The sequence below is a fragment of the Acanthopagrus latus genome, chromosome 19, assembly GCF_904848185.1.
Source record: "Acanthopagrus latus isolate v.2019 chromosome 19, fAcaLat1.1, whole genome shotgun sequence".
Lineage (NCBI taxonomy): Eukaryota > Metazoa > Chordata > Actinopteri > Spariformes > Sparidae > Acanthopagrus > Acanthopagrus latus.
Genome location: NC_051057.1, coordinates 8729719 through 8757554, shown reverse-complemented (window position 1 = coordinate 8757554; position 27836 = coordinate 8729719). Strand labels below are relative to the sequence as shown.

Sequence of the window (27836 nt, the reverse complement as noted above, 5' to 3'; positions counted from 1 at the left end):
GTCTTTTGTCTTTACTGGCAAACAATCATCATCAGGAGTGACATTTTAAGTGTAGTCAGGGGCTTACTCACATCGGAGACGGCCTCCCAGGAATCAGTAGTAGCATTAACAGAGGAGAAGAGCTGTTTTCGATGGAAATGTCAAGATGCTACGTGGATGACAGCGAGCAGCCGGGAATGGTAGATCCAGATGATACCGACCGCCCTCGTAGCCAGCAGCGGTGTGTCAGGTTCACTGTAGTGGAAACCTGGAGCCAAGCGAGGTGGAGAGCAGTGCATCACGACTCCAGACTCCAAAACCTCTGTGTGCAGGGCCAAAACAGACACTAAAGGTGCAATACGAACACATTTTAATTGAGACATTAAAAAAATCAAAGTGGCTGTAAGTGTTAATTTGGAGTTAAAATGAGTTTAGTCAATAGCCTGTGTCTCCTGCTCATGCAGCAAAAGAGAAAAGACATTCTCTGGTATCCTTTTTCACTTGATCCAATCAGGAAAGAGAAATCCGGCTCCGTCTGCTCGGGTAACACGCCGAGAGCAGGATCCTCCTGTTCTGGCGACCACGCTGGCGATGGGGTAACATGGAAGGCTACCAATTCCAAACGCTCTTGGTCATGACTCATGCTATCAAACTGGACAAGTGTAGAGATGTGGCTGAAGCGAGGAAAGGGGCGCTGCCTGGAAAAGAAAAAGAAAGGAGACATGCAAGTACGGTGGATGATAGCTAAATAAGAGGACGCTCCATTCAGTTACTTTAGCTGAAATTATCAACAGAATGAGATGACGTGACAGTTGTCTTGCAGAGATATTGACTGAAGTGAACATGCACCTGTATTGCTGCATGCACTGCTAACCGAGCTAACTAGCTGATGGCGGCTACAGTTGGCGTTTCCTCTGGTGAGGCGCTGCCCCTCGGGCGTGAGGTCGACAGGTGACTGAGTTTTTTTTATCTTGCACCTTTGATGCACCTGTGCATACCTTTCGTAAGCGTAGCCTAAATGCAGCTGCTGTATGTGCAGGTATGTGGATATATGGATGACACCTGCTGCGGATGCGTTCTGCAGCAGGGACAGTAATTTACAGGGCGTCCCGCTCCTAGCGACTCAGGGTGGAAGTGATGGACGACGGTTGTCAATTGGAAATGGGGATGTCCGTATTTGTGTAATGGAGACGGAGAGGGGAGGAGTGCAATAGGGCAGGAATGGTAGTGTCTCCATACATGTATGAAGTAACACACTAGGGAGAAAGAAAAGGGATAGTCTATATGTTACTGTTATTACATGTGACTGTGTGACAGGTTCCTTGGAGGCTTGAGCTCACCAGGAATAGAAATCACTTGTAAACTTTTTGGAAAAAATTTGCTGAAACATCTGATTCATAGCGACTTAAATGGAAAACAAAAACAAAAACAAAACAAACATCAGCTCTGATCCTGTATCAGCCTTCACAAACCCATATTGGTCAAACCAGCACACCTGAATGAGCACACACACACACACACACACACACACACACACACACGCACAGGTCAGACAGCAGTTGACCAGGCTCTGTCAAACAGCACAGCAGAGCATTATTCACACATTTTTAACACAATCTTGGAAGAGGAAGAAAATCAGGGGGAGTGGATGGAGGAGGAGGAGGAGGAGGAGGAGGAGGGATGCTGTCTGCTCACCATTCACGCTCCAATGTTTGGTTTTTTTTTGCATTCAGTGGGAACATTTCATGTAGTGCGTTGCGTGGTTAAGATCACATTCGGTGCTCTAATCTCCGCCACACTTACTCTCTATACACCTTCTCAGTTGAGCTAAATCTACCTGACCCATGTAGCCAAAAAGGGTTCATAATCTCGCTCTGTAATTCAATTCCCTTATCTGCTGTTGGGGGGATGGAGTCAGCTTTGTGTGTATGTGGGGGGTCACGAGGTTAAAACCAGGATTTAATGGAAAATGGCTACTGAGACACTTACTGGTGCTGTGGGGGAGGCACATAGGTGGGAGGGGGTGGTGGTGGGGGGGGGGGGGTGGTTGGAGAGAGTTTTCCCTTGTTGCCTCATTGTCATTACATGAAAGAATCTGAATCTGGGGGAAGTGTACGCCTTTGTCTGTCATCTTCTCTGGTCCTGTGGCGTGACGGGGGAAATCAAAGCTTTTCCCCCCCTTGAAACCTGCTCAAACAGGGTCGCGTGCCGCGCAGCAGAAAGTGTCAGGAGGCCAGTCGTCTGTCGTCTTTAATTCTTCCTGTGATTGCTCATTGCAAATGTCACGAAAGCTGATCGCGCAGTTTGGGTACCGCTAACCTTTATTTATGTTAATGCTGTCGGGCGACTTCGACAACATGAAGCGGTGACGCGACGAACACCTCAGTGCGGCAGCAGCAACACGGTGATTATTGAAATGTCAGTGGCAACACGTTCATTGTGTGTTTGGCATTATTTGAACACTGATGGTAAAGGAGCAGGAGGCGACCGATAGAGAGGTTCCACCTGCTGAGCTCAAGCACTGTGTGCCAGAGCAAAAGCTGTGGTAGAGCTTTTCAAAACCTTTTCAAAACTGTGATTGGGAAACATGATAAAGATGGGGAGAAGATTGCCCTGAAATATTCAGTGGTACTGACTGTTTCTAAGTAGCCTGGAGCATCTTCTTAGACTGCTGCAAACAAACAGACGTACCTAAAGAACATTTATACACTGATTATTGGATGAGGGATCGAAAGGAAGAGTTTCATTAAGAAGAATGATATTACTTTCCTGTCTGTAACAAAAGTATGAGGCTATGTAGCCAGATGACAGTTTATCTTAGTTCAAAGCCTGGAAACAGGGAGAAAGCCACGCTATTTATGTGCAACAGTAACAAATTTTACCAAACTCTAAAGGCTATAAATGCCCAGGTTGTATCTCAGTTGTTCATTTCATACAGAATCTGTGAGTGTAAAAAAATAAGAACTACTTGCAGGGGAGCTGTGTGCTGGCAAATGGCCCCAGACAATAAAATGATCCAGCCTGATTTCCTTTTTGGGTTTTGGCTCAGTGACAGGACTAACTTCATTGGCAATTAGAATGATGTAATTTACAGGCACCAAACTGTTTGTAATCCAGGATTGCTCTGGAAAACTGCATCGTTCTTCGTTCGTGATGTCCCTGAGTCCACCATCTTTGTGCATGTAAAGAAGGCTGGTCCTGCTCATAGCTTGACTTCTAAAATCAAAACCTGCTTCAGCAAGTCATAAACACAACGTTAAAGGCTCAGTGCGCAGCTTTGGAGGGGAATTCTTTCAGAAGAGAAAGATCTTCATTGACTGACTGATGTTTTTATTTGGCGGACCCTGCCAACCTGGCTATGGAGCTGTTCCCTGTTTAGCTTGCCTCACGCATGTGGCACGAGGATGTGCTATTCCACCAATCTAAGAGTGGCGATGACATGCCGAGACACCCGTCAGTGCACCCGTGGAGAAAAAGAGGAAGATGACTGCTAGCAAAATAAACATGACAAAACTGGGCATAAAATACTCTCTAGTCTTTGCTGTTGTTTTGTTGGATCTTAAGGAGTAACACCTAATGAAAACTCCGCACGGCACCTTTAACACATTATCACCTTGTAAAGTTGATATGGCGAATGTTGACACCCACCCTTGGTTATGCTCTGTTTTTCGACGTTCCACAAACTCCACTGTTGTGGATGCTAAATGCTGTGTTCATAAGACAGTCTGGCCGCCTTTTGTTGCAGGAACAGTTCTATGTAGCGTGTTTATCGGGGGAATTTTTGGATGCAGGACCAAAACGGTGAGCTGAACGATGCTAAAATGCACCATAGAGCTGAAGGGAGCTGCAGATTTAGTTGATGGATGTCTGTGGGTTTGTCACCATGAATTTTAGCCAAAAGCTACAAGTTCTTATTGTCTTTCCGACTCGGAGATAAATCTTGTCATCCACAGGCACTTAAACCGAAAACAGATTTGCGGGAGCACGACATTGAGCTACGTGGAAGCACATGACAGTCCTCCCCTCACCTAAAGAGGGAGGTGACCGTCGGGCCAAACTCCTGAAAAAACAGAAAAGCCCCTGACAGGAAACGTGATACGTTAGAGAGGTGATAGAGAGACTGTCACCAGCCAGCAGGGGATATTCAGAGTCAGGAAGGCAACTGGAAAAACTGACTGGAAAGACCATGGAGCGTACGTCAGTGTCTCTCGGTCACATGCTGCTGTAAACCAGGAGTCTGCTCCAGCCCGACAAACAGCTCATTTCACAGCTTAGCACACCTTAAGCCGGAGAGGAGAGACCTATGAAATCCGTTACCACACCGTTTTGCTGGAATGAAAAAACCTGCTGACCACGGCTTTTATGTTGACAGTATTCCATTAAGATAAGTAAGCCGACGGGTGTCTGGCCGAGGGGGGCGGGGTGGGGGGCGTCTGCTTTGATGACCCTAACCTCAGAGCCTCGCCTACGTCCCCCCCCTTCCCATTTCCTGGCTGCGCAGCTGACAAAAGCTCCGACATGACATTGATGTGACCTGATTGCCTGGATTGTGATATGTCGCCCGCTGGTTATGAGTCTTGAAAAGAGCTGCGCAGACCGGGGCCCTGTGCACATTATGTCATACTCTCCGGACACAATATCTCAGCTATGTAACCAGCAGGGGGTTTGAAGTGACAGACATGTGTCTTATTGCCACCCCCCCCCCCCCCTTTTGAAGCATGGTTCCCTCGTTACTTTCCCACACTGCTATCGCTGAACATACCAGTCAGATGGAAAAAGAGCTTTTGCAGTTCCGAATTAGATTTTCTTTGCGCAGGTCTTGATTCCCTCTGCAGGAGCCTCATCTATTTGATTGCCATTAATTGATGCTCAACAATGTTTAAGCAGCAAGATGGCCCAACTCTGGCTTTCTTTCAATGTGCAGACGTACGAGGGAACAAGAACAGGATTTCATTAAGCTCCACAGTGCGCACGGGGGCCATAAAAGGGCTCCGGCTTGTTGCTATGGAGCTTTGACTTGAACCAAGGAATACATAAGCAGAAACTGGATGCTTATTGTGGATACAGAGCACGGCCCGGCTCATATCAAAACCATAGCAGCGAGATGGCTTGTCTTACAGGAATATCCCCCCCCCCACCCACCCTTATATTCCAGATGGTTGGTCTTTGACTTGAAATGCACTGGCTAGGTTTTTTTTGTTTTTGTTTTAAAGCCCTGCACACATCGGTCTTGTATAAGCTATGCATTTTCATCTGAAGTGAGTCAACATGTGTTGTGCTTCCCGCTGAGATGTAGGCGCATAATCTGCTCTTAATTCCGTATTCTGCACAATGAGGTTATTTGCAGGTCTCTTTGAAATGCGGAAATAGGTAGACTGACATTGCAGGTTTTGTTTTGCCTTGGATTTGGTACCGTTTCACTTAAACGTATGAATACCAGGATTATGATTGAGAACCCATCCAATACCGCTGGTACTGATATTGGGAAGAATCTTTCACATTTTGGTACTTCCAGCTAATCATTCAGCCCATGTAATATTTTTGAATGTTTTCACTAAAAAGCCCACCTGCTAGCTTTTCCCAGGCCCTTTTTTTTGTCTTTTGTCTTTCACGCCTTCATGCTTTATTTTAACTCCGAAGGATTAGCTTGGGTAGATACCACACTGCTGTCTGTACACTAACCCTAACATGAAACTGCAGCCAGCAGCCCAGTAAGCTTCACTTTGTCACAGCGGAGATAAGGTGCAAGCTGAATACAGGAGACAGCAGGCAGGAAGTGCAGTGGATGAGGACTCATACAGGATCACAGAACACAAGGAACAGGCACACAGAATGGAACATCAGGGAGACCCATAGACGCAGAAACAACATACTGTGTGTGTAAAAGCTGCATAGCCATGTGCAGCTGGTGCTTTACAAAGTGCAGTGCAATTTACTTCTTATTATTTCTTTCAAAATTCATTATTTTTCATGAGCACTGAACGTGAATGACATGACAAAAACACTTAAATAGACATTTTAATTTAATTTTAGTTTGCTACAATGACATCAGCTCACACTGCAACGCATGCATACAGATGTACACACACACACACACACCCACACACTCACACACACACACACACACTCATGCTTGTACTCAAATTAGGCCATTCACTTCCTGAGCCCCAGAGAGTTACTAATGCAGAAGAAAAGCTGCCAGTGGAACAGTTACTAGTTGCCTCATGCTGCTACACTCTTGTTAATACAATTCCCCCTCTGCTGTCCTCAGCTCAGCGCGGAGGAGACACTGTCTTTTCTGTACGCGCTCCGTGAATCTGCTTCCCTTAGATAATATACCGAGGTCCTTCGGGACTCTCTAGAGACTCCAGGCAGACAAGATGTGCTTGTCTGATAAAAGAAAGTGATGTGTACAAGTGTAAACATTCAATATTATTCACTCGCTGCTCACCAGCTGCCTCTTATCTGGAGCCCGCTGGCCGAGGGCTTTTTCTCTCTCTCTCTCCCTCTCTCTCTCCTTTTCTCAAGCCATCTGTAAAGTCTAATTCAATCGGTGTGAAGAGGCATTTCATATTTGATGCACGGACATGCGCCTTGCAGACAAATCCGATATCGCTTTGTACCACCAAAAGGGGCGGAGGTGCGCCGCCAATAACACAAAAAGTCTGACTGCCTCGCCTCTTCTCCCGAAGCCCAGTGTTTCCCAAGACGACGCAGGGTTATTTTCTCAAAAGGTTGTCAAACATGATCACAGCCTGTTAATTGACAGCGTGACACGGGGTCATGTTTGTTTTTTGTTTTTTTTTAAGAGACAGGAATGGGCTAATGTAGTTCACTTTTTCACTTGTAGTTCACTTCAAATTTGTTGCCCAAGTAGGACAAAAAGACATCATGATGATTAGGAGGCAGTGTTTTATGCTTATCTGTGATGCCGTAAGGATTGGCCCCTTGATTGGTGGGTAAGAAAATTAAGTGCCAACTGTTTTGACAATTGTCATTTTTCAAGCAAAAACCTCAAACAAACAAACCTGAACGCGCTACCAAAGTTTTAAAAAGCTGCATTTGTCATCAAAAGACGAGACATTCTCTTCTTGCTCCAGTAATGTTGTGACATTTTTCAAAGCCGACACTTAACGCTGATAAGCATTCAAATTAGAGCAAACGAACCCGTTCAGCTGCCAGTTTCGCTGCCACTTTGATGCTCCGGGGTCCTTTTTTTTTTTCTTCTTCTTTCTTTTTCACTGTTGTGATTCTTAAATCCATCTGTGTATGCGCGACATTCCGCTGTTTTCAGATGTTCGTTTTGGGATGCCGGTCCATTGTACCGGTGCAGCCATAACGCCTCACTGCTCAAAACGCACAAGCCAAAGCCCAGACGGTTGATCTCGCTCTGGGCCTCTGTGGCGGCTCGGATTTTTTTGTCGTCTTTGCAGCCCGCCTGTCAATATTGACACTGATGTAACTCCGTGCCCTCTCCGCTGTGTGTGCATAACTTAAGCCGCATTAACTCATGCCATGTGTGATGAGCTGCTCGTGGAAATGAACAAGAACAAGAACTGAAGAAAGAGCAGCTTCAAACCCTACGCTGCGTCTCAAATGCTCAACAGTGATCAACTGTGGCAGTTTTCAGTGTAACATAGTAATAATGCAGTGTAATGCTCATTTAAGCATGAGGTCATAGCCGTGGAGAAACGATGTGCCACATGAGCATCTGTTTCACCAGCATCCATCTTTTTTTGGTCCGTCCTGTATCAACTGCAGGAGGGTTTAACAGGTGTGGGTCACGTCATCACCTTGACACTCTCCTGTTCACTCACTGTCACTTTTCAGTCTCCATGAAGAGATTGAGCCTCCAGAAAGCTCTTGTACCCTGGCTTCTCCCGCCCCTCAGCTCTCTGGGTTTTATTGGCGTTCTCGGCAGCGTTCGGGGCTAACTGCTGCATAATTTGGATAAATCGTTTCTGGATGAGGCCCCATTAACATCGTTAGCGAAAGATTTAGTTTGCAGACTAGGCAGAAAAACACTTGCGTCGCTCGGTAAATGACCTTGTTTATTAGAGGAGTAACTTATTGATTGTTTGATTCAATTTCCATGGGTCAAGGTTCACCCTCAGCTGCAATTAAGCTTGCAAGTGTATAAAAATGAGGGTTCCCTGACCTTTTGTTACGTCACTTTGATGTCGGCAGCAACCTTGTTAGCCTCTGCCTCACCAAAGATAAAACTGAATTCATACACACATCAGTTTGAGAACAGTTTTTGACACAGCACCGGAGTGCTCTCTATTGAGTGAATGCCTGTTTTGTCTGTTGTAACCTTGTTTTACCTCGGTTTTTCCTTTTCCTTTTCCATTCCTTTTGCAGTGTAGAGTTACCACAGGTATTCCAGTTGTGTCACCATCACCTGGGGATAGTTACCGGGGTAAACGGTGCCTCTTCCTGTTTTTGGTTGCACAATGGCGGACACGTTTCCTTCGGGCCCCAATTTTTCCTTCAGTTTTGCCTGAAAAAAATAAAATCCAGCCCGGCGGCAGACTGCATGGCATAGTGAAAGCGAGGTTTACAAGAAACCAAAATCTATACATGGATGGTGACGTTTTTGAACCACCATTGCACTCCGCAATCAATGTTAACTTCAGAGTGTTGAGTAGAATCAATAAAGCTGTCTCCTGCCGATATGGAAACGCCAAATGTATGTAGGCATGTGGTGATTTGCGGTCACGCTTAGTGGCGCAGTGATGCTTTGCGCCAAATGCTAACCTGCTCATGATGACAGCGGTAACAAGCTAACAGCCGTTCAGCCGGAGTGAGCAGTGATATCTCACACGGCTGAATGAGTTTCACCTACAGAAACCAACATAATCAACATAAAATCTAAACACTCATTTAGCACTCGGAAACTAAAATTCACGTCAAATGGCAAAATAATGTCAGATGAAAAGCGGACGTTTGGTTTGCTCTGCTGCACGGTGTCTACTGTAAGTGGCAACATCATGCTGTACCAGCAGGAGTGAATAAGATCTCTGCCTCTCTCTCCCTGCGCGGTGGAATCATCCCTTTCTAATTATGCACCACTCAGCTTGTCCCATTTCAACAGGAAATACATCATATTAATGAAACAAGATGCTCTCATGGCGCCTGTAAACACTGATTCATGTATCTGTTAGAGCCGAGGTCCTCCATTGTGTCTAGCAGGTCCTCAGCCGCATGTCCTCATTAGACAGCCAGAGCGAGGCTAAAACGAAAGGCAGGAGAATATGAGCCTATCCGGTGACAGAAAAGAGAAAAAGAAAAATGGACGCACGAAATGGGAGATGATAACTCATGGTGTCACTTGTGCATGTCGCGGTGCCTGTACATTTACTTGGCGCATCGCTCACAGTTGATCCCTTCCTGTCTTCCCCACACAGTTCCTGTGCCTGAAGAATATCAGGACTTTCCTGGCAGCGTGCAGCGAGGTCTTCGGCATGAAGAAGAGCGAGCTGTTCGAGGCCTTCGACCTCTTCGACGTCAGGGATTTCGGAAAGGTAAGACAGCATCGCTCAGTGACACAGAAGGAGACGGAGGCAGCAGCCCCTCGCTGTGTTCGCCAGCTGTCCCCGAGGACGGCACCCAATTTACTCCCGTGCTTGCTTCGCGTGGAAGCTATGGAGCTCAGTCAAAATTATTTATAAGCGAAAGACCTCCTTTATCTTGGACTTGGATTTTTTAAAAATGTAATGAAGCTTTTGGGATATTCATGCAGTGTCTGTCCTCCTTTTTTTTGTGCAAAGCTTTACACATGCCTGGGCTTTTTATATTTCAGCCAACTCTTGGATTAATCTTTGTTCAGTTCGTCCTCTCAGCAATTTCAGTGTCAGTCGGTTAGATCAATTAGTTGATGGCATCACGGGTGCCGATTGAGTCTCACTCCATATCGCGGCTTTCCTCGCACCGCCAAACCCGAGTCAGCAGCATGACCCAGCAGTTTAATCACTTCCCCTCATTAGAGTGAAAACGCCTCAGCGTGCAGGCTTTTACTAGGGGTTAAAAGTCTGGCCCCGGGTTCATTACTTTGATACTCTCGGTCTCCGCTCGTGGTGAAACTGTGGGCGGCTCTTTGACAGTCCTCCTGAAGTCCCCGGGAGGTTTAATTAGAAGTCGCAGCCTTGAGATGAGAGACAGGGTGCTGCTGCTGAGCCTCGGCGCACGTGATGTCAGACGCTCGCGGGCCTCAGATGTGTGTTTGTGTGTCAGCCGGACGAACGCTGGAAGACACACAGGCGTAATGAATGATGAGCTGTCAGTGCCGTCAGCAATATAGTAAGCCGACATGAGAGAAAAAAAAAAAAAAACATCCTATAAACAGTATAGACTTCAGCTCTATGATAAGGCAAATGAATTGTATCATTTCCATTGTATAAAAAGTGAAACAGACATAGACGCCGCTGATTTCTAATAAAAAGGAACAGTTCACTTATTTGGTTCCCCTATTGGCGCCTTATTATCTGACTGATGGGAGAGAAAAAAGAAAAGACAACCTGGTGCATTAGAGCAATAGTGATTACTCAAGATAAATACAGCCTGTTCTTTTTCATGATGACTGGACAAAATGCTTATAAAAAAGTAGGTCATTTTTAACTTCCCTTTAGAAGGCAAACACACTCCTCAGGTTATGTGTTAACTATGCTAATTTTACACATTACACAAGTGTGTTCCAAGTCCTGGAGACTACTACTGCATAGGTAACAAAAAGCCTTTTGTGTCTCCAGAGGAAGCTGCATGTAATCTTACAAACTGCCTCTCGTGATCTGACTCAATAGCCTAGTTGCAATATGGGAAATGTAGTTAGCGGGTGAGCCAAACCCTGTTGGATTCATCATGGACAGCCACGGAACAAAATGTTAAAAATTAGTACAGCAGAATCAGAGATGACCCCACTCTTCTTCCTTTTTTGAACCGGGTTACTCACAATGCAACTTAGCCATGACATCATTAGAGGCGATTTACCAGATAACATGCAGCTGCTTCTTGAGCCATGAAAGGCTTTCTCGTATTCTGCAAGCACTCCTCAAGACCAGTAAACACACTTTAATGTGTGAAATTGGTGGAGTCACCCTTTAACCCCGCGTTCCCAAAATGCACCATCTGCTCGTCGGCTGACCATTTTGACTAATCTGTTTATTGATAAGAACATAATTGGCTGGAATTATCTGCGCTCCCTGCAGACGCTGGCTCTCGATGATTTTTTGAGCGTTCGTGTTTTCACAAAACTGAAAATTGCGAGATGACTAATTAGCCAATATCCACCAAAATATTCACTTAATTAAAGCTTCGACTCGCAAAAGATATGTTGATGCAGTCTCTCTCAGCTCGGCTGATTAAAGTGTGTATGAAAACAAGAGCCACCAGCGGTTCAATGCGCCGCAGATCTTACGGAAAAAAAAAAGTACCACTGAGAAAAGAGAGGGGGAAAACAAGGAAGGTTTTCAGATACGGTCAACAGCAGCTTTTTATTCACACTTCAATGTTCTTTTTTTTTTTCCTCGCTGCGCTGAGCGGAATTAAGTAGCAAATTAAGTCATCTAGTCACTAAGCCAGCTTTAATTAAAACACGTTAAGACCGCCGGCGAGTTTCTTTCTTCAGCCTCGTGGGGAAATATTTCCACTGAAAATCCACCGAAGAAACCAACAGTGGCTCAGTGAATTAGGACATGCAAACACAAATCTTTGTTCTCACTCCTGAAACGTCGCCGTGAGGGGGCTTTTGTAGATGGAGTCATCCTGGTGATTCTGCATTTGGTGTGCCTTTCTTTTCAGATCGCAGCCCCTCTATGAATTTTAAATAAACACTCACAAGAACGGGAGGTTTTATGGGGTTATACTCAAAACATACACCGTGTTTGATTAGCAAGAACGTGGGTTTTTAGACAAGATGGGGTCCATAGATGATCATGAGCAACCTCTGCGAAAAATATGCCTGTTCACTTTTAAGCAGAGAGCAAGATGAGAAGGACGACAGCTCTCATGTCTGTGCACTCAACATGAAGCTGCAGCAGGAAGCCGGCTAGCTTAGCTCGGTGTATAAACAGCAGTTCGTGGCTTCACGTGTGGTTCCTGTGAGACTATTGTTTTGGCTGGGAGGCTTTTTGTTGGTTGTTTGTGTTATTTTTACACGTTGTATGAACAGAAGGTAGCGCGTTCATCAAGTGAACCGGCGAGGCGGCGGTAGGGTAGGTGGATTTTGCTTGGGCAGAGTCAGCAAGACAGCAAAGTGTATTTCGTGCACGTGTTGAGCTGTTGGGTTGGTGAGACTATAAAAACCTAAACTTAAGCTAAAAAAAGGCGCATCCTTTATGCTAACATTAGCCACCACAGCCCTGTCTGGCTCAGGGGCTGTGTGCCTCATGCTAACGGTAGCAGCTAACAGTAGCGGCTCTGTTACTGGGGGCTTGTGTGCTTGGTGGTGACCATTAAGCAGCTGAATGTCAGCCCCTTTACATTGCCTCTGTGGGTCAGGGCCTGTGTGCTTCGTGCGACTGTGAAAACTGGCTGCGTACCGTGAGTGCAGTGCACCGTCGTCAACGTTAAACATACCCAACCACTTTACATCGCATTCACATGTAAGAAAGCACCCAGCATCATCATAATGAACACGTGAACGTGGCAATTATGGCTGTGGAGGACTCTGATCGTGCACAGTGAGTTCAAAGGGCAGGGTGCATAGAGGCTGGCAGGTATGATATCCAAAATCTAATACCATAAATAGCTTGATATCACGATGGCGATATAAAATCATTATGTCTCCCTGCCCAAGTAGCCTCCCACCGCCCCTTTGAAGCTTCAGATATTTGCAGGTAATTCTCATCGAAGCTTCAAAGATCCCCGACTGGCATTCGGGGCAGCCCCATGAATTTCTCTGTCCAATTAGGTTTCTCTCTGAGATGAGATGATAAACCCCTTTCAAGCACAGGTCCTTCTCAGCTTTTTCTTTTTCTTTTTTTTTTCTTTTTTTATGACAACCGATTTCATCCTCTTCCCCTCAGTGGTTTCAGTTTGTTCAAGCACAACACTTTGATGGCTCTCTTGAACGAATCCCCACACTGCCCTGAGTGAATTTAACGTTTGAAAATTAGACAGCGAATCCGGCCCCGTAAATCCTCGGTTGGCTGGCTCTGCACAGGCTAATGGAGTGAGGAGAGGAGGGGAACGGGTGAAGCTGCCACTCCACCTGCAGTTCCAGGATCTTTTTTTTTTTTTCCCTGTTTGTTTTAAAAATAGCTGCCGGACCGCTACTGAATAAAACATTAACCGGGGGCTCCTCGTTTGTTTTAAAGTTTGTGCTCTAATCTTGATGGAGTATGCGTGAGGAAGACATGTTTCGAGCTGAACTCACATGAGACAACCTTACAGCCATGCGGCCTGAAAATTCCTCTTCGCTCCTCTATTTTAAAAGCTGGGAAGGAATCCAGCAGTAAAGGAAGGGTCCCCCCCGCCCCCCCACGAGAACCCGATCTTAGAAAACTCGACCAGACTCAAGAAAAGGAGATGCGGAAGGTCGTGTGTTTGAATTTTTTCCCCTAAAGCTGATGTGTCTGACTACGGCCCTTTGACTCGTTGTGGATTCAAACTGCGGCCGCTGCAAACACTGCAAAACCAGGAAAACAGATAAGTACGGCAGGTCTGTCTGTAGCTCTTTCCCCCCTGGTGCAGAAACATCTGGTTTGCACATCTGCCTCGCAGACACATAGGGTTGTGGGGTCTGTAGGGAGAGTAGAAAGTTGGCTGTGCACGCACGCACGCACACTCAGACACACACACACACACACACACACTGATACACACCTGGCAGAGAGAGGAAGGGTGAGAGAGCAGCACGATATTGATAGTTACAATATCCTCTTGCTGTCTTATTTTTGGTCTGTGACGGCTTTTGGTTGCATTTCGATGCAGGGCTGCAACAATGTATTGATTAGTTGTCATGTAATAAATAAATTGCCCACCATTTTTGAAAGATGCTGCGATTCCATCTTCTTAAAGTAGACCTTTTATGCTTTTTCAATTTATTTTCCGTGTTTGATGTGAAAAGTTAGAAAACTCCCCAACAGAAGCTCTTCTCTCCCACAGAAAACACTGCTCCTGAAGTGCCTGGAACGCCTCACCAGTTGCTTCGCCTTTGTTTCTGAGACTTTGTGACATCACGCGACATCACCATGTCACACATTTGTGTAATTTTGGGACTTAATCGGCACTTAAGAGCTGATTTAGCACAGCAGCTCCGTTGTTTTGATTAAGGGTTTATGCATGTGAGCTGACCAATCAGAGCAGGCACAGTATTTGGGAGGGGCGGGCTTAGAGATGTGTTAACGGCAAAGCATACAAAACTGTTCTAGTTTTAACCCAAAATAAACATATGCTCATTTACTATGAGAGTAAACTGAAAACCTCTTGGTTGTGGACAAAACAAGACATTTGAGGACGTTCGCTTGGCTTTTGAATACACTGATCCACATTTTCTGACACTTTTTTTAGACGACACAACTGATGGATTATGCGAGAAAATGATCAACAGATGAATCAACAGTGAAAATGATTTGAAGTTGCAGCCCTGATTTGACTGTGGAGACCAAAACAGCCTAGCGCTCTGCTGACATAACCCCAGTAGCCTCTGATCCTGATGTGACAATATGTCCTGAAAAGCTGCCATCATCATGAGAGTGAATGACTAACGGTCTCACTTCTATTTTACTGCTAAGTCCAGTCGTCTTGAATCAGCTCGTTTCAAAATAGCGTCAGTGTGCTGACAGGAGCTTTCCATCCTCACAATCACATGATGCTCGGTGCTTGGAAAAAGTGAGTGTCACGGACTGACCCATTAAATGATGGTGACGGGGACCAGACCACACGCGTTCTCGCGCCAATCAGCATCAAACTGTTTCTTACCTAATAAATGCACAATAGTACAGTAGAACTGAATAAGATGCTTTGGCCACATGTTTTTTTCTTTTTCTTTTTTGTTTGGGCATAAAAAATAGAAAAGTAATATGGGCAATCATCCATCCATTTGTTCATTCATTCATTCAACAGATACATTCAGGTGCAGACCTCAGTTACAAGACAGCAAAGTGTGAGAGGACAGACAAGAGATCCTTGGCAGCAAGAAACACAAACAGGAGAGCTTGGATACAAATGTTGATAGAAAGTTAAAATAACAAAAAGCCAAATGAGTGTAATAGTGAAGTCTTCAGAGTAAATAAAGCAATTTATATTCAAAAGCAAAGTAGCTGAAAATGAATTCAGGTAAGATGCATTTTTCGTCTCTAAAAATGGATGTACGCTCATATTAAAACTAATCCTAACTGCTAATTGCTGTTTTGGGGAATATGCTCATTTCCCTTCTCGCCGGCGGTTAAATGAGATTTATACCACTCTGTTATGTTTCTTTGGTGATGTGAAGCTTCTGCCGGTTAACTAAGCATAGCATAAAGATTTGAAAAAGGCAGAAACAGCTTCATGGATCTGTTGAATATCACGAAAATACACCCAGCAACGCCTCTAATGCTTAGACCTACTAATTTACACGCAAGATTTCAGTCTAGTAGTTGCTCGGCAACCTCACATCGACATAAGCTTCCAGGGCAGGAAATAAGCCCTCGCATGACCCCGTAAAATAACAAATTGCTGTTATTTCCTGAGCCGAACAAACAAGACATAACCTGTTAATTTGTGAGCTCCGTTGCATTTAGACTTGACCGGGCTAGCCGTTTCACACTGGCTTCAGTCTTTATGGTACGATGAGCTGACTGACTACTGTGAGCCACGATGGGCAGAGCAGTAAGGATAGTGTTAGTGGTATTCGCTCGATAAAGTTGCTAACCCACATCTGTATGAATAAATGAATGAATGATACCCCACATCAGTCGTTCCGAGGAAGATGATTAGCATCCCGTTGCCATGGAAGACACCAGTTCTGATTAAGTGACAGAGCGCTCCGACAGTCGCGCCCATCATTCGATAGTATTGACGTTTTTAGCTGATTCATGGCATGAAAGCAAATAAGCCTCTTTCTCAACATCTCCAATTGCTCATTTACATACTTCCCTGTTGTTTTGTGAAATTGTTGATTTATTTTAAGGCCATAAGTTTCACATGAAAACTATGTTTAGAGGCCCTACAGCGCTCTGCTCGCACAGACTCAGAGAGATTTGAGCGTTCCTCCCACCGCCTCGCCTGAGCCTACACTTGTTCTGAAGTAGGTCTGTTACAGTAAACCCCACCTCGGCACTGATCTATGTGTACAGAGCTTTGTGGGTTTAACTCTGCCTTTTAAATCTGAACTTGTTCATACAATAAAGCACAAAACGAATAGAGTTCGTGGCAGCGTTCTCACGAGCAAGAGCGTGTTTGATTCTTGCTTTACGAAGAGGCAGGGTGGACCTCTGCCTGCGAAGACAATGTCAGTGTCTCCGTGACCATCCTCCACCACCACTTGCTCCTCAGCATTTTTTAGGTGGATGAAGACACTGATTATGTTTTTTTTTTTTTTTTTTTGGTGGGGGGGTGGGACATGACAGACAGGGGGAGGGGAGAGCGCGAGGATGGAGAGAAAGAGGGAGACAGGCGGAGAGGGTTTATTGATTAGTGTCTCTCTACTCAGTTGACTGTGATAAATTTAACTGTGGAAGCCCACTAAAGGCTGATGCATCTCCTGAACCCCCCCCCCCATCACCTCTCCCTCTCCGTCTCTTTCCTTTGTCCTTCAGCCATGCTCTCTGAGGCAGATCTGTGTGGTTAGATATCAGATGTCTGCTACGTGCTAATGGATACTCGCGGTGTCTTTTTCTACTGCATGGCTAAGCTGCAGAAACACGTCATTGATATGGAGGCAGGGGTTTAGTAGCAGCCTTCAGGACTAGTAAATGTTCAGTTTATTGGTTTCATTTTGATCTTTGATTAAAAAAAAACTCACATATTGGCTTGGCGGTGTCCCCCCCCCACCTCTGAATATGATGGAGGCTCCTCCCAGACCAGTGCGACTGTAAAGGGGATAAGGAGAGAAGTCTTTAGTGTAGGAGGTTTGACTTTCCTTCGTAGGTGTCACTCGGTTAAACCTGCAATTAAAGCGTCAGCCTCGGGAGCTGTGAACCCTCCCAGAGCGCATCCATTAGTCTGGCTTGCACCGCAGACCCTTTATTTCCCATCACAGACTGAACGCCATCTCGATCGCTTTTTCTGTCCTCAGAGAACACACCGAAAGAGAGACAAATACAAAAAGGAAATTCCTGACATTATGCGAGATCGCGCTGTTTGTGGCCTCCGTCAACCCACGTTGGTCAGAGCCGTGCACAGCAGGTTATTTCTGCTCTGCTGCACAGATGCAAAAAACAATTAGCTGGATTTTATTGGCAGACGGCTGCACAACAAACCCTTTCTCTGTCAGACAGTGTGACTTGTCAAATGCAGGTGTAAAACACTGACAGTGACACTGGCTGCATTTCAGTTAGAAGATGTTGCAAACGCACAGGTTTTTAGGGTATTGTGACACCTGGACTTTCACTTGAAACACCTGAGTCAGTCGCTGTTGAAACAAGACTATGATCTATGCTGGTCAAGTGAGGAGGACTGATCGGTCATCCAGCCAGTCACAGCCATTTCCCAAACCCACTGTCAGCAATCAGCAATGTAATTAGTAACGAGTAAGTGATGCAGAATCTTCTCTGGAACTGTGTCATCTGGTGCGATGTGTCAGAGAAAGCTGCCGAGTGGGCTGAACACCTTCGCTCAATGAGGCCCCCAGCATATAGGGCCATGGAGGTTGGGTTTTTACTCATGACTGTTTGTTTGCCAGCAGGATTACACAAAAAACTACTCAACGTATTACCACCAAACTTGGACAAAGGCTAACATTGTGAGCTAGAGACATTTTGTATTCATTTCTCATGGAACATAACATGAAATAAAATCCGGGGTGGCTGGTATCTATGAGTTCAATTTCATGCAGATGCCTATCAAAACCTATTAGTCTTTAGCAACAGAATGGAGATTTTGATTCCATCTGCATTGTTTTGTACTCCTACTGTTTGATTATTGACTTCAAAACCCCCCGATAGAACATTTCCATGTCATTTCTAATTTCAGTTTCCAGCGTGACCAATGAATAACCTTTTGGGCACATGTGCGACCGAAGCGGTGGCACCCCGGAGCCCTGTGATCGGTGTAACAGAGGCGTCTCCTGCAAACACGTACCTCGACTGAGGAAGTCACCGTATGTGTGAGCAGAGTTCAGATGTTGCAGTGCTGACAGCCGTGCCTCTGTGTGTTTGAGAGTCTCTGATCCACTGTGACACAGATTTGTTTGGACTGTGAAAGGAAGCTGAGGTTAAGGAGAGGTAAAGAGTCATAGCTAGCAATCAAACCCGCGTGCTTCTTCCTGCGATTCAACATGAGCCGCGTTGTCTCCCGAGTTCCAGTCAGCACTGTAGAGAAAGCTCCATTGTCTGGTTGACTGTAGAAATGTTTGCTCTGAAAAAAAAAAAAAAAGAAACAAAAAAAAAAAAAAATCACACTGTGCCTGTACCTTGACTTCCAGTGCTCGTGCTGTGTTTGTGAAAGCCTCCACGCTTCACTTGCTTTACGCCCGCGATGCATTTGGAGTTTTGCCCCCAGAACAATTTGATGGAACCTGCTCTAAAGCTGTTGTGCTGAAAGCGGCTGTGGATAATTCATGGTCTCCCGGTGACCGACTGTATGACAGCAGCTTCCACTGGAAATCCCACGTTTCATATCAACTGGCTTTCCTCGAGCATGAATTTGCGGGCGTGCGTGCATTGGGAGGGCGCATACACACACACTCCACCCCCGCGCTCGCTGCGGATTGCTCGGCCAGAGTGCTCTGAGCCTCCCTGCGCGCCGGCTGCAGAGACGGGGTGGACTCTTTGATTGTCTCGGGGTGTCAGAAACGTCTTCGATGATTGCGGACATCTGTTTGATCCCTGTGTGAGCGCACTGATGCCTGAGCTGGGAGCAGCAGCCATCCAGGTCTCCTCAGTTGTAGGGATAGTTCATGTGGAAACCAAAGGCCTGTGTGTTGTTGCGTACACACATGAGTACACATTTCTACAAAAGGCAGAAAGTAGGCTTGTCGTGGCAAGCACTTTGGTTTGGTTATGAATGTAGCAGCTACTGCATGTTTTGTGGATTTGACACTGCGTTGTACACTGTCACCACAGGCCAGGGTTCTTAGCTTTGCTGTACCACAAAGATGAGCTTAGGTGCAACAGAGGAGCGTCAGCGTCTCATCATCTGAGACCGAACCTGGGTTTTATTGTTTCCACCGACCTTTAGCCCTGGTGGTCTGATACTCTTCTGATCTGTGGTGTGTTCTGATCAAATAATTAGCAAAAAGTTGACTGAATACACTTACTTTGTTCAAAGGAAAATGAACTATAGCTGTTATTTAAGCTATTAAATGGGATCTGTGTGACTATTTGGAGTAATTTACATGTATTAATCAAATTTTCATTGGCCATATATGAGTGGATTGTAACGTGGTGTCTCTAGGGGGCTTAGAGATTCGGCTAACAGAGCGACTTCAAACGCAACACAGAAGTTCCACAGGGCCCTGTATTATACAGTGGTATAGTTTGGAGTCCTAAACCCTGGAGATTAGTTGGCATCTGATTCCCTCTTATCAAAGTCTGAGTTTTTTAAATTGGTTTTAGGTTTAATGCCTTACAAAAAGGTCTGTGGTTACCACAGGATTAGATATTTACATGTTTTGCTTCATGACATAAATTACATAATTAAAATGTTCCACAATTTAATTAGAGTGCTCATGTGTCTTAAAAAGGGCATTACTAACAAGTGGCTAATGGGGACTAACCCTAACCCTGCAGCAGTAGTTGAGTTTATTTTCAGCAATATACCAAAATCCAGTCAAAACATCTCAAAGGCTTTTCACAAGGGAAGCTGAGGGATGCTAACTTCCGGGTTGTCTGATGGTGTTTTGATCCCAGATTCCCGGATAGCTTACTGCTAATAACAGCTCTACGCTATAGCTGCTTAAGCTAACATTAGCTTCATAGACTGACAGGTGCTACTTCACAGCCCTGAATCCTTGAGTCTTTATTCAGCACTTGAAGGTCGACTAGCTTAATATGATGATATTGTGAGCCTTAACGTTTAGTTCAGCAATTTGTTTTAAACTGTCAAGTCTCTCATTCAAACTAGGCAAACAGGGCCTGCAGTACTTAGCTACATGCTAGCTAGCTACCTGGCAATTAGCCTAATTTTCTTCCAGGAAAACATGTCGGGCTTAATTAACAAGTCCAAGTTTCTTTCTTGTTCTCGTCAGCTTGCGGCATTAACATTAATTAGCGGAGCTGCTGAGTAAATGCTGACGTTGCAGCCAGTGAAATCAATGGTTATGGGCATAAACCTCTCCTTGCTACAGCCTTTAAAAAACAAATCATGATGGCATGCTAACAGCTTGCAGGAAACACTATGAAAGAATGAGCGAAGCGCAAGCATGTCTGTTTGGACTGGTCTCACCGGCCACAAATGTTTTGTCGCTAACAATGCAAATTAGCCAAATGAATGATGTTTGGACATGAACGTCCAATCGATAAGAGCTCAGACTGCCTCTGACTGGCCGCAGTTTGAGTGGGACTGATTTGAGAATGTTACAGCCATGTTGAAACAAAGTGTTCATGTTACCATTTAACGATATCAGATCAGAAAAAGATCGAGGAAACGACCTCTCTATGCCGGGAAACAAGCTTGGAAATTGGCACCGGTGTGGCTGCAGGGAGACAGAGGCTTGCAGCCGTCATACGGAAAAGCAGAAATGCTCTGATAGGGAATCTCTGACATTTAAAATGTCGCATGGAGCTTTGAAATGCGAATGAGAAAGTACCTACCGTGTGTGTGTGTGTATGTGTGTGTGCGTGTGTGTGTGTGTGTGTGTTGGCAGTGACTCCCCTGAGGACTGACTCATCTCAAGTCTCAGTAAGCAGCAGGAAACAGGAAGAGGAAACGGTCACCGCGGGGCCCCTCTGGAGCCATTTCTCTCTGCGCGAGTGCGTGGATGTATTCAAATTTAGCTTCAGGTGTAATGGCGCATTAACACCAGTGCAATCATGTATGTGTGTGTTTTGTAGATGCCTGCACACTGGCAGATGTGCTCCACTCCCCCTCACGCCATCCAAAAGACAAAACTACCTCCCCTGGTGTGTTGTATTTTCTCACCGAGGCCTCGCGGGGCCCGACGAGCCTGCCAAGACCTGTATTCTGTGTGTGTGTGTGTGTGTGTGTGCGCGCACGCGAAAACCACACGATATGGACTTCCTTCTAATTTCCTGAGCTTGTCTTTGTGTTGTCCTGTCATAGGCTGTATCGAGTGCCCCCCCCCTTCCTGTGAACGGGCCCCCAACCCCTTGAGGTGGAAATGTGTGTGTGAAAGCGACACAGAAAGAAATAGAGATGTAAAAAAAAAATAAATAAATAAATAAAAAGGTGCCGTGAGTGGAAAACTGTGTGCTCGCTTTTGGGCTACTGTGTGTGCGTGCGCTCGAGTGTGTTATACATCCTTGCCCCATGCCGGTTCAAAGGGAGCCTCCCATCAAGACTGGAGCAAATAAACACCGCAGGTAGTCCCACAGTGAAAAGCCTCCAGAGGAAAATGTTGATTGGATGGATTTTCCTGAGTCTTTTCAACTGCAAATAAAAAGAACAAAAATATTGTTATTATTATTTCATTTGCTCTGTTGTTATTCTACATGATCTAACCCTCTTGTTTAATGATAGATAGACTCTGTTCACCCTGCTCTCGATGCAACCGTCCTCCTTTGCCGCTGCGTTGTGTTGATTGGCAGAGAATCTTGCAAACGCCGTGAGGTTAACAGTAATTCCGCTCGCAGGCACCTCCGTGTGAAGGCTTTACGTCTCAGTGTGTCGGTGGGTATTGAGGTTACCTGGCCCGCACAGACGTGCCAGGTATTTATAGGCCACTGCCGAGTCCGGGGCCAGACGGAGAGCATGTGAAGCTAAGCCACCGTGGTCTGGATCAAAGGCTACAAAGAGTGAAGTGCGCGTCTACAACCTGCCCTCCTCCCCTCGCTGTCCTACTTTCTGACAGCTTTTTTTTCACCCCCCTCCGAGCCTCAATACTGAGTGCTACCTGGTACTGCAGACCTACATCTTACGGTCGCTAGATCACACAGAATAGGGTGAGACCGATTCAGTGTTTCCGAGGCGGGCGCTAACCTGATCTGATCATAAAAGAAAACAAAAGCAATTTCCTCATCAAATAACGCAGCATTTATCACTCTCTACGGAATCTGTTTACGGGACGCCCTCAAACTGAACTCCTCCCTGTGTCACGACCAATTTGATTACACAGAAATATCATCGATATAGTAAAGGTTTATTGTCACTGTTACTCTGAGTGCCACAATGGATTTCGGTGCAGAAGCTTATTGTTTCCTGTGGTCTAGATATTATTTCACACCCTCACAAGAGGACGACGTGGAGGCTTGAAAAAGGCCTCTGAATTTGTTGCTCGCAGCTTCATAGCCCTGAAGCAGGACCGTGTGGTGTGTGTCACAGTCCTTTATCTCTCAAAACTTGAAAGTTACAGGGGAAATAACATGAGGTTGCTGACAACAAAGGTTCCTGTAGTACAAAAGGAGTTAGAGAAATGGCATTTTGAGCTGTTATGGGGCTCTAGGCCGGGTGCAGAAACTTCCTAGATCCCCTGTTGTTACTTTGTGGCTGACAGGCAACCAGCAGAGCTTCCAGGAGATCATTGTGCCCGGCCAAGATGTCTTGTTGTTACACTTAACAGGTGCTGGTAGGCAGATCGAGGCAGGGAGATAGTGTATTCAGCAAAATATCACACTGTTCCTATGAGAGGAGACCCTTCTCGGAGTAAATTATGTTTATTGTTACATCATAGCAGTGGTGAAAGATGTAGTTAGAACCTCTCCTGAAGAAAAAGTAGCACTACCACAGTGTAAAAAAAACACATTTTTGACAAATGAATGTCCTGCACTGAGAAACTTAATGTGTAAACATAACTAATGTTGCAGCTGGTGATGATGGAACTAATTCTTAACGATAGTGAACACTGTCTGTGAGCTTAAACTGATGAAAACATAATTTATCAGTTAATTTCTTTGTCTGTTACTCACAATTCTTGAGAACCGTTCATCAGATCAACTTTACACCTGGCTGGTTTGTTGCTGAGGACCCTAAGAAGTGCCGTGTGGAAAATGGTGCAAGTTCAACAATGATACATTTTGAATAGACAGAAAACTCCTCTCCATGCATGTGATCCCTCTAACATGACCCTCTGCGGAAGCAGACGAAAACAAAATGGAGATTAATGTTATGCTACAACTTGCAGTGGTAACTCGTTTCAGTGAAGGATAAAAAGGAAGGGTAAACGAGTCTTTGAGATGGGGAGATGTAGTGAACTGTTCTTCTGGGAAAACTCGAGATATTGTGTCTCTGTCAACATTAGTATGCGAGCTAACGTTAGCCTTAAGGGCTAGATTGTTAACTGTTGCTTTGGCAGCACCTTCAGCCATTACGGCATGCCTCTCCTATTGGCTGTGGCAGTCCGGCTCAGATGAGGGCAACTTCAATCCTTAAGTAGCCTCCAAAATGTCAGTTAAGTTCTGCTAACTGCGCAGTTTTTAGCCTGCTGGCATTAATAAACGTAGGTATCATTAAAGTAGCTTTTGGCAACCTTGACTGAAAGCGTATGTGTTGGACAGACCAGACGAAGAAGCTCTATAGAAGACTGTACAAGGTGCATTTACATTCAGGACACGATTCGCCAGCGGCCAGCACTCTCCTCCTGATAGGCAGCCACCCATGCTCTGAGACGGAGCAATGTTTAGATTTTGTTTGTTTGTTTCACTCTTCAGTCCACTTTCTCCAGGCTAAGAGGCAACTCTCCCCCTGGGTACCTGCCGGCTTCAACCGAAAGAAGGAGGAATGAGAGCGATTTTATTTTCAACAAATACAATCCCTGTCCAACAAATCTTTTAAAAAAAAAAAAAACTCTTCTTCTAAATCTTTCATGAGGTGCTGGAGGCAGCATCTCTCATCTCTCCAACGTATCGGAGCTAACAGCAATGAATGGGATTTCACAGGGACACTTAGGTTCCTCTGATCTCGCCGAGATGTTTTTTTTCCTGTAGTAGAACAGATCCTGCAGAAGCCGTGCAGAGGACTGCGTGCGTGTCTACGATGCTTTTTCCAGATGCTTAAGGCTCCGGCTATAAGGGGGTTGGGGGTCTTTTCTTCTCCGCTTTTGCTTCCCAGAGGTGGAGGTGGAGTGGGTGGATGCGCTGTCATTCAAAGCGGGGGTGTTTCTAACAAGCTAATCTCCATCCTCCGCACCCTGCGCAGAAAATCTGATCACACATCACATCATACCAGCTGTGATGTGTGTTATATAATACCCAAAAAGGAACAGTTTTGATGAAATCACATGGGAAATCAAACAGGGCGGGGAGTTGAAATTAATGCAGGACACGAAATAGTGCAGGAAGCCTCGTGGTTCGTCTTACACAAGGAGCTGTGGTTTGCTCTTTAGAGAAACATACTGATATGGATCGGTGCAGTACAGTGTTCATCACTGTCTACCTTTGCTAATTGGAAATAATTCATAAATGGCCACGGTATGTTTTTAGAAAGAGACGGATCTAATTTGTAATCCGCCCGAGTGCTGACATGGATTCAAGGCAGTGCGAGAAAATATTATTTGAGCTTCGTTTCACAAAAACACACCGGAGGTTTTGTCCGATGCGGCTAGCACAAATGATGAATTATAAATGAATACATAATTGGATTCGTGTGATTAATAATGGACGCAGCATCTTTAATATATATATAAAAACAGACACTGATAACAGATCAGAGTGTTGGATTGTGATGGGTTTCATGGACAGACAAGATGTCAGGAGCTTTATGAAAAGACCTGTAATGTCTCTCCTGCGTCTCAGTCTTTAATGGCAGGTAATGGGTGTTATCCATTACAGCCTGACTCTTCAGGGAAGTGTTAAAATCAATTCTGCTCTCTCCATCTTGTCTGCAGTGTAACACTGAACATTAGGTTGGTCTGGTTGCATTGTTCGGTGCTGCTGCTTAAGTGAATGTTAAATGTTGCGCAAGAATTAACCTTATTAAAACGAGATATCTCCAATGGAAAAAACAAAACAAAACATGAAATAGAGACATATTGGTCTAACATAAATCAATATATATTAAGTATAGCTGCCTGCATTAAAGTGTTTGGTTGTGTCTTAAAAATATTATGAAACAAATACAATATTTATACACAAATACACTGTAGCTTTATTGTAGCCACATAGCATTTGTTTTGTCTCCCTGTGCTACAGCAGCTGTTTGCTGGAATCAGAATGCTAACATGCTAACAAGCACTGATGGTCCGTGTGTGTGGTTGTGTTCAATTTGGCCTTTGACTGAAGTCAGCACTTAAAGTAGAGTACAGTCCCCTCCATTCAGCAGTCAAATAAGAGAGGATTACATCATCTTACCCTGGAGTTCACTGCAGTAGAGATTGAGAATCCAGAATGAAGATTAATCCACTTTTAATCCCAAGAGTTTAAAAAATAAACTCTGCTCTCCTCGACTATGAGTGTTCATTCCTCCAGAAGCTCCGGGCTCTGCCCACAGCCGACTCTCTAGCTGACTCTGCCCAGTAACAGGGTCACTCGTTTATCTAAATCACTGGTTTTTTTTTGGTTTTTTTTGCCAGTCTCTTGCCAGTTAGTACAAATAACTGCATCAACACCACAATCACGGCAGAGCGGTGACTGGAATGAGCCGAAGCCCAGCAAACAGCTCGAGGCTAGCTGTCTCTCAAAGCGACTGCGCCAACCGATTATGCATAACTTCAGGGCATAAGATCATTTAACGTAGTGAGCTATATAAAAATGCATCACCCTAAACCTTCATCATGATGGAAGCATGTTTATTTATATTATCTTATATTTTATTTATATTTAACATATGTAGATTTGGGCTCTCAATTTTGGAACCAACTTCAAGTGGCCCTGAGAGGAACTGCAATTTTCAGCACTTTGGCTTCATTTCCCAGCCCCCCCCCTCCACAGGATGCCTGTTTTGTTGTCCATCATAACACTTGCTAATTAGTGCTGAATTAGAAGTACAGCTCAGGCTAGTGGGAATGTCATTGGACAAATTAGAACTTTGACCTGATGGTGGAGTGAGATGACAGGTCTGAAGATCACCACAGTCATTAGGATTGAACCTGCGGGGAACGTTGATGTCTCAACCAAATTACATGAATTGCTGCTAGCGTGACGAAAAAAAGGTGAATGTCAGAGGCAAGATCACAAACTCTTGTACGCTGCTTCCTGCACCGGTAGTGAATGTTGGCACTGTAATGTCTGAATAATCTGATAATAACCATGCATACTGGGATGCATGATTGGTTAGGTCGAGGTGTGCGCAGACAAGAAAGAACATCGTGAGGTGGTTTGCGGACTCCAACTTTATGAAACATGAAGTGAAATGTTTGGGACATTTCCCCCCGCAGCTGGAAAAACACAATCAGCAGCTATGACATGTTTTAGTCTCATGTTACTATAAGCCTTTGTAATGGAAACATAAAGCTTCCAAAGTGCTATATTTTACTCTGACGTTAAATAATTCAAGCGGATAGTCGCAGAGAAATACCATAACGAGATTGCACACAGCCACATGACTAATGTGCAGAATTCCGCCGAGTGAGATTGAAACTGCATATTTAATTGTTCATGATTATAATGGGAACTCCCCCCGGGGGTGTGTGTGTGTGTGCTAAGTGACGCTAACCCACTTATGCCATATAGATGTGACGGGGCTGGCTATTTGTGGCCAGAGCTCTAGCAGCACAGATTCTAAAGTGGCAAACACATTTGTTGCATGTGAGCGGCGCTCGGTTAGTCAGACTTTGCGCTGAGGAGAGCGCTTGTTTGCCGCCGCTTTCGGAGCCGGCTGGAGATTTTCATCATTCGGTTTTGATGTGTCATTTTATCCGCGTCAAGAAGGAAAGATTTACCATGACTTGCATCAGAATCTTAACTTGGGCAGGGCTGGGTGAACGTCAGTGAGCGGACGTGCTTGTCTTTTTGATCTCTTCATCAGATGAGGAGCTTTATACATATTAAGTCGTGCCTTAATACTCTTAAAAAAACAAAAAGGCAGAAGCCAATAAAGATGACCTGAAATTTAAAACCACATACTGGACTGACAGCCGAGCCTTGGAGGGATCGGGGATATGAGCATTTTTCATTTACTTTCCAGGCTTTTAATGTCTTGAGCCAATAACACAGATGTCACTATGTTTACCCTTCTCCCCGGAGACTCCGATTTATGGCACCGTCTCGAGGAGTATTTGCCTGATATGGCTCCGGTCAACACTATAATCCGGCACTGACAGAGGAAAGTAATAAAACAGCTGACATGTAAACTACTATGATGAATCGTGGTGTGAGGTGCGACAAGATGGATAACCCTGCTCCAGCCTTTGTTTACCTACAGCCAGCATGGATGTAAATCAGCTTTACTAGTTGTAGGCCCTGTGCAGCAGACAAAAACCTAGATACAGTATGTGTCCTCTCCCCACCAGGAAATTACTAGTTTTTTGAGCTGCTGGAGCTCATAAATCGTGAGGTGCTCTGCTACCTATGAAGGCTTTACCTGATGCATGAGATGAGTTTCTTGAATTTTATGAGAAAAGCAATGCTGCACTCCGTCCCTCAGTTAGGTGTAGTCTCCCCACAAATTGTTTCTCAGTCTCGGCTCTCTTGAGCACCAGAGACCTCCTGCCTTTTCCTCTCCTT

The 27836-nt window shown here is 45.0% G+C and overlaps 1 protein-coding gene across 1 annotated transcript in view; it reads left to right on the top strand.

The window, feature by feature from the left end:
- The window catches only part of LOC119008483 (guanine nucleotide exchange factor VAV3), a 99930-nt gene that overhangs the window by 6666 nt on the left and 65428 nt on the right, over positions 1–27836 (top strand). The window contains exon 2 of the mRNA XM_037078829.1: positions 9387–9503. Within this exon, the coding sequence (XP_036934724.1) occupies positions 9387–9503 (117 nt within the window). The remainder of the gene's footprint in view (positions 1–9386; positions 9504–27836) is intronic.